Here is a 7469-nt window from a genome sequence, read left to right on the forward strand (position 1 = left end):
TGAAAGAAGAGTGATGGAGTATGCTTAGAGGGAGAGTCGAGTGAAGTTCCGTCGAGGTTCCGATCCGCGGTTCCTACTATTACATCAAAATGAAAAGAAAATTATATACTCTTGAAATCTAAGAGTTACAAAATTTCTATCTAAATGCCATCTGGAGTCTTGTCTTGATTCTTGACTTGCTTCCCCCATTGACTTTAGACTGAAACTTGATGCTCTTGATGTAACAAACTATGAAATATTCTCCCACGCTTGATTCTTGATCAGATGATGAGAAGATGGATCTTGAGACCCTATGTCTCTGCATGCATTACGTCAAAGCTGGTTTGGCTGGTATTGAGATCAAACATTCCATTTTCTCTGGCGAGAGCTAGAGTCTTATTTTTGCTCATCCAATCCGTACTTTGCAGAAAAACCTGCAAGCCATCAGAAACAAACAAAATGAATAAAAATTTTCTGCCCCAGTTTGCACTAGAAAATTTTTGTGAGTTATTGAAAATACAATAAACTATCTTTTTATTGCAAAATAAAGAATTGAAAAAGATATGAGATTTTTTTATAATATTTTATAATAGGGATTGTCGTACCCTATGTTAACAAGAAATGCAACCATGGGATGTAGTACCCTGTATTGGCAATAAGGTGAGGCTCTTGGCACTCTAGGATGCTACTAGGGAATGTCGTACCCTATGTTGAAAAAACAAAAAAAGTAATGCAGCCAGGGGATGTAGTACCTTGTGTTAGCAATAAGATGAGGCTCGTGGCACTATGGGATTCTACTAGGGAATGTCGTACCCTACGTTGGTAAAAACTAATGCAGCTAGGGGATGTAGTATCCTGTATTGGCAAAAGGATGAGTCTCGTGGCACTCCAAGATGCTACTAGGGAATGTCGTACCCTATGTTGGCACTAAAATGCAACCAGGGGATGTAGTACCCTGTGTTTGGCAATAAAATGAGGCACGTGGCTCTCTGAGATGCTACTAGGGAATGTCGTACCCTATGTTGGCAATAAAATAAGGTTTGCAGCGTTTTGAGATGCTACTAGGGATCGTCGTACCCTATGTTGGCAGAAAAAGAGAAAAAAATGCAACCAAGGGATGTAGTACCCTATATTGAAGATAGGGTATTGATTCCCTATAATGAAACTAAAAATAACATGATTACATGTATTAGGAGAAAATCAAGGATTTGAGAACTTCACTTGGTGGTGTTCGTCTTTTCACGAACTGTTTCCTAAAATTGTTATGTTCCTGTTCTAAACAAAGAAAGATTTGTTAGTTTTAAAATGGTGGTCGGTTTGTGGCCTTGATTTCTTGGGCGACTTGACCTTGCGTCTATTACACTTATTAGAAAAACTGACTTCGTCGATGATTGTACAAGTTGCATGGAGATTCTGTCTTTTCTTTCTGGAGATCTTCTTTCTCAACATCAAAACCTAACCATTTTGCGCCTATCACCATTTGTGTTCATGGTGCAAACAACCTTGCTTCCCAAAAATCTTTTAACTGAGTAACTTTTGTTGACCCTTGGAACATTATTTAGTCCTTCCAGCCTTTTTCTCGTCAAGGAAAATCGCAGATGGCTTTATGCCTTTTCCTATACGGTTTATGCCCAGCAATCTTTGCTTTATATAACGGGGAAACTGTAACCAATTTTGCGGCCTTTTCTTTGCTTTGCTTTGACAAGATTATACTGAAAGGGACTCAAAAAAAAGTAATGCGAAAGAAAACAAGAAGGTGACCTAATAGATATTACAACTTAATCAAGAAGTGTCCCTTTCAGAAGAAAAAATAAGAAAGGACTTATCTAGAGGAAATATGCTGACTTCAATGAACATGACATGCACTTTGGACTGGATGCCCGATCCGTTTGAACCGTCTAATTCTCGAAATCTGTTGTAAACTTAACTTTGAAACTGAGTTCTTTGTCTTGACCATGCTTGTGTCGGGATGTACGAAGCCTTAAATCGATCAATGATGCCCTTTGTGGGTTTTCACCAATTGACCTCTCTCATCTATCTTTCTCTCAACTCACCATTGCCTTATAGTGCCCGTGAGGGTTTTCACCAATAAGACTCTCTCATTTATTTTTCTCTCTTTACAATGACTGAGGCATCACCCGTAGTATACTGACTTAGCATTCTCGAAAGTTGATCAGAAGGTCTTAGCAGGGAAAGGTAAAAAGAAATACTCAACTGAATTACAACTTTTGGACCCATTTTGATGGAACAACCATCGAAAATAAAATAAAACCATGCCCCAGTTTATTTGAATACTTAGGACATGTGAATTTTTGTTTTGGTGTGACCGAACCCCAGAGTGAGGCTGCCTACGTATCCTTTCGGAATCAGGTCAGACGTAGTTCAATGGACTTAAACTTGTTTTGATTATTGTTTTGTTTTTTTTTCTATTTTGTTTTCTTTTGCTTCTTTTTTTTTCTTTTCTTTTTCTTTTCCTTTCTCATTACATACAAGGTTCCAAAGAGGGTGGCCAAGGAAAAAGTATCTGGCTCAAAGGGTTAGCAAAGGGTTAATAGTGTTTGGGTAGTGAGAATTAAGCCTTCGTCATCCCAATCAGAGAGAATTAAAGCTGTGTAAAGGGTCATACATAGTACCTTTTGACCACGTCTGTATTGACAGTTGTATCGGGAACATTTCCTTCTATATCTACCAAATGTAGAGCTCCTTTTGACAATACTTTCTTGACGAGGTAAGGACCTTGCCAATTCGGTGCGAACTTTCCTTTTGCTTCTTCCTGGTGCGGAAAGATACGTTTCAAAACAAGTTGTCCTACCTCGAATTTTCTTGGGCGCACTTTCTTATTGTAAGCGCGTGCCATTCTTTGTTGGTATAACTGACCAAAACAAACTGCCGCCAAACGCTTTTCATCAATCAAATTCAACTGTTCCAATCGGGACTTCACCCATTCAGTGTCCTCAATCCCTGCTTCAACAATGATTCGGAGAGAGGGAATCTCAATTTCAGCAGGTATGACCGCTTCAGTTCCATAAACCAATAAGTAGGGCGTTGCGCCAACTGATGTACGGACAGTTGTCCGGTATCCCAAAAGAGCAAAAGGTAGTTTCTCGTGCCATTGTCTAGACCCTTGGATCATCTTCCTAAGAATCTTCTTGATGTTCTTATTTGCAGCTTCAACAGCTCCATTAGCTTTGGGACGGTAAGGAGTAGAATTGCGATGCTCAATTTTAAATTGTTCACATACCTCCTTCATCAGATGACTATTCAAATTAGCAGCATTATCTGTAATAATGGTTTTTGGAATACCGAAACGACAGATAATGTTGGAGTGAACAAAGTCTACTACTGCTTTCTTGGTAACTGCTTTCAATGTAATAGCTTCCACCCATTTGGTGAAGTAATCAATTGCAACCAAGATGAATCTGTGCCCATTTGAAGCTTTTGGCTCGATTGGGCCAATGACGTCCATTTCCCAAGCAACAAAAGGCCAAGGAGCCGACATAGGATACAACTCTGAAGGAGGCGAGTGAATCAAATCACTGTGAATCTGACACTGGTGGCACTTGCGAACAAAACAAAAGCAATCTTGTTCCATAGTAAGCCAATAACATCCTGCCCGAAGGATTTTCTTTGCTAGAACATATCCATTCATGTGCGGACCACAAACTCCCGAATGCACCTCATTCATAATCATTTCAGCTTCTTTGGCATCTACACATCTCAACAAATTCAAATCCAGAGTTCTTTTGTATAGGATTTCCCCACTCAAAAAGAAACCATTAGAGAGTCGCCTAATAGTTCTCTTTTGATCCCTATTAGCATGTTCCGGATATTCTCTTGTTTTCAGAAACTGCTTAATATCACGATACCATGGTTCACCATCTGGTTCTGCTTCAATTGTATTGCAATAACCATGATGATCCCGAATTTGAATTTCTAATGGGTCAATGTGAGTATTACCCGGATATGGAAGCATTGAGGCCAGGGTGGCCAAGGCATCAGCTAATTCATTGTGAAACCTGGGAATGTACCTGAATTCGATGGACTTGAACCTTTTGCTAAGATCCTCCACACATTGTCTATATGGAATGAGCTTGATGTCTCGAGTCTCCCAATCACCTTGAGCCTGCCGAATAAGCAAATCTGAATCTCCCATCACCAACAATTCATGCACATTTAGGTTTATTGCCATGTTCAGACCCATGATGCAAGCTTCATATTCTGCTGTGTTGTTTGTACAGAAAAAACGAAGTCGCGCCGTGGCAGGGTAATGTTGCCCAGTAGGTGATACCAGAATTGTCCCAATCCCTACGCCTTTGATGTTGACAGCCCCATCAAAGTATAGTTTCCAAATTTAACTGTCATCTTGGACTACTTCTTCAACTAAATTAACCTCTTCATCTGGGAAATATGTGTTCAAAGACTCATACTCATCATCAACCGGGTTTTCTGCCAGATGATCAGCCAAAGCTTGTGCCTTCATGGCAGTGCGAGTGACATAAACAATATCAAACTTTGTGAGCAAGATTTGCCATTTTGCTAATTTGCCAGTTGGCATCGGCTTCTGAAAGATGTACTTCAGGGGATCCATTCGGGATATGAGGTAAGTTGTATAGGCCAAAAGATAATGCCTAAGCTTCTGGGCGACCCAGGTTAAAGCGCAACATGTTCTTTCCAAAAGAGTGTATTTGGCCTCATAAGTGGTGAACTTTTTGCTCAAATAATATATTGCTTGTTCCCTTTTGCCTGTGGCATCATGTTGACCCAGAACACAACCAAAGGAACTATCCATTACTGACAGATATAAAAACAGAGGCCTATCAGGTTCCGGCGGGACCAAAACAGGGGGATTTGACAAATATTCCTTGATCTTATCAAAAGCTTCTTGGCACTCATCTGTCCACTTGATAGCGGCGTTCTTTTTCAGGAATAGGATGACATTATTTTTGTTAAAAATTCAGGAAAAATTCAGACTTTTTTGGGGTAAATACTGAGATTTTCGAAAATCGGGTAAATTTTCTCCCTCATATTTTCTTCTTTCTGGTTTTTCCTCAATATTTTTATATTTTTATTTTATTTTAGAAACCGGTCAACATGCACAAACCAAATCAAACATAATGCACAAGTAGCACATAAGATGCATCAGGATGGTCATGTAATTCCCGGGTACACCTGTCCTAGACGGACCCAACCCCTGTGTTGAGTCCCCCAAAGTCAAATGCATATGATGAAAACAAACATTCCTACTAGGGATCCGGCATGAGGCTATGTTATTCTAGGTTTAAATCCTAAGGGGAGTGTTTTAGACCTGGCTTACCCAAGCGGACAGCTCGAGCCGAGGTGGGGGTAACGTACCGGGAGCACGAAAGTCTACCCGGCCTAGTTACTGACCCAGCCTCGTTCTAATTGGTATGACTTCTAACAGAAAAGTGGGCCACGCGCACGTGTGCACCATAAATTCAGAAGACTCAGAAGGGAGGCGTAAGAAGATAATTTAATACAGTTCAAATAATATCAAAGCGGTAAATAAACGACAATTAGCACATTAGAACCAAAAATACATTAATAACATCAAATCAATAAAGCCAAGTATAAATCATCTTATAAGCTCGAATTCTGAACCCCGAACCAGAAGTTCTGGGTTCTTCTCCCCAGCAGAGTCGCCAGAGCTGTCACACCTCCTTTTACCCGGGGGAATGGAATCAAAGGAGTTTTTCCAATTTATGTGACATTAATCGAAATGGGATGTTTTATTAGATTCAGAGTCGCCACTTGGGATAATTTCTGGTATCCCAAGTCACCGATTTATTTTAAATCCCAAATCGAGAAAATTTGACTCTGTTTTACGGTCCGCGAACACAGAAAATCGGGTAAGGAATTCTGTTAACTCGAGAGAAGGTGTGAGGCACTCTCGAATTCCGTAGTTTTAGCACGGTCGCTTTAATCATACCTGGCTTAATTAAATAGTTTAATTACTCATTTTAGAACCTATGTACATTTACCTTTTTACCGCTTTTAATTGCTTTATTATTTGAAATTATGGAATTATTTTTGAATCGAATCACGCGTACGTGTATTCGTTTTGTTTGGTGTGCCATGAATCATGTCACGCGTACGTGTACACAATCAATAACACTTTATTATTTTTAAGGATTGTTTTGTCAAAGTCGCGCGAACGCATCCTTTGCCTTTAATTTGGAAAATCATAATTATGTCACGCGAACGTATACATAATTACAATAATTGACTGGTTAACACGCACCTAAAGCATACTAAAGTATTCAAAGTATTCTGTTTATTTGCATATTTTATTATTATTACTTTATTACTTATTGAAACGAGTCTTTAATTAGTTCATGGCTATTTTTTTTTTTTAAGATCCAAAATATTTATTTATACTTATATTTTATATTTACCACGAGTCTTGAATTAGTTCCTAACTCATCTCGCTCCCTCACAATTAATTTTTATATATATACAATCCTTGAAATGGCTCAATGAGCTGTACTCTCCCATAAACCCATTTGTTTCGGTACATCATTACACAAAAATAAAAGAATAAATGTCCCACAATTCCAAACCAGAATCCAAGCATGATAAAATAAAAGAATATTAAAAAGAAAAGAAAATCACATTACAAATTGAACCAAATAAGATATTCACTATTAGTCACATTGGAAGAGAGATCAACGTAAAACTAAGAAAACTAATCAATAGAAATATCACAACCTTCCATTGAAACTTGTAACGTGAGTCTTTTGCAAAAATTTTAGAATAGAAAAAAAAAAGAAAAATTCAAAATAACACATAAAAGGAAAAATTCAAATAAACTCCAAACCCAAAACAGACTATATGGAGTTTACATGAACTCTTGAAGGGAAGTAAAACTATTTTTTTTTTTTTAGAAGTGGTATTACCGCAAATTAATAGACTTAACATAAAAACTCATGATGGACTTGATTTTTAGCTTCAGTACTTCTTATTAATAAATTTTATGGCATCAGATATAACTTTATTTATTGAACTATTCTTACCCATTTACCAATGATATTATTTTAACACAAAAAATTTAAGAAAATATTTTAGCCAGAATAGTAAATAGAAAATACTTACACACTCAATATTCAAGAAATAATATTTTAAATACACAACAGGGATTAAGAGAAAACTAAAAACTCAAATACTACTCAGATAATAAATGATATATAAACTATAGCAACACAATAACTTTATAATAGAGCTTAATTCTTATAAAATATCTATTTACAGTTTATCTTCCAACAAACACATTAAAATAGATTAAACAAAAGATTAGAAGAAAACCTGTAATGTGAAGCTTCTTTACCAATAATAGTAAAAACTGGTACGTACAAACTTCAGTTTCAAAATTTCCAAATGAGAAAGACAGCAGCCAAAGGAGACAAAAACTCAAAATCGGAACCAAAACAGTAACCAAACGTCCACTCGAATCTTTGCTTCTATTCAAACTCCAT

The 7469-nt window shown here is 37.5% G+C and overlaps 1 protein-coding gene across 1 annotated transcript; it reads right to left on the reverse strand.

Annotated features, from left to right (window-relative positions):
• Positions 1-290: 290 nt before the first annotated feature.
• On the reverse strand, positions 291-4180 carry LOC107759829 (uncharacterized). The gene is made up of 3 exons (XM_075221019.1): positions 3517-4180; positions 2867-2994; positions 291-413 (listed from the first exon to the last, which is right to left on the reverse strand). Exons 1-3 carry the CDS (start codon positions 4178-4180, stop codon positions 291-293), a joined length of 915 nt encoding a protein of 304 aa, XP_075077120.1.
• Positions 4181-7469: the final 3289 nt, after the last annotated feature.

The sequence above is a fragment of the Nicotiana tabacum genome, chromosome 9 (assembly GCF_000715075.1).
Source record: "Nicotiana tabacum cultivar K326 chromosome 9, ASM71507v2, whole genome shotgun sequence".
Lineage (NCBI taxonomy): Eukaryota > Viridiplantae > Streptophyta > Magnoliopsida > Solanales > Solanaceae > Nicotiana > Nicotiana tabacum.

What these genes read in the sequence shown, in the direction of transcription:
- LOC107759829 (XM_075221019.1), bottom strand. Translation starts at nt 4,180, where the DNA reads ATGGGTCTGAACATGGCAATAAACCTAAATGTGCATGAATTGTTGGTG. An exon ending in CCACCAGTGTCAGATTCACA is followed by an intron (nt 2,995 to 3,516) that starts GTGATTTGATTC and finishes ATGGAACTGAAG; the next exon opens with CGGTCATACCTGCTGAAATT. An exon ending in ATGAAAAGCGTTTGGCGGCA is followed by an intron (nt 414 to 2,866) that starts GTTTGTTTTGGT and finishes GATGGCTTGCAG; the next exon opens with GTTTTTCTGCAAAGTACGGA.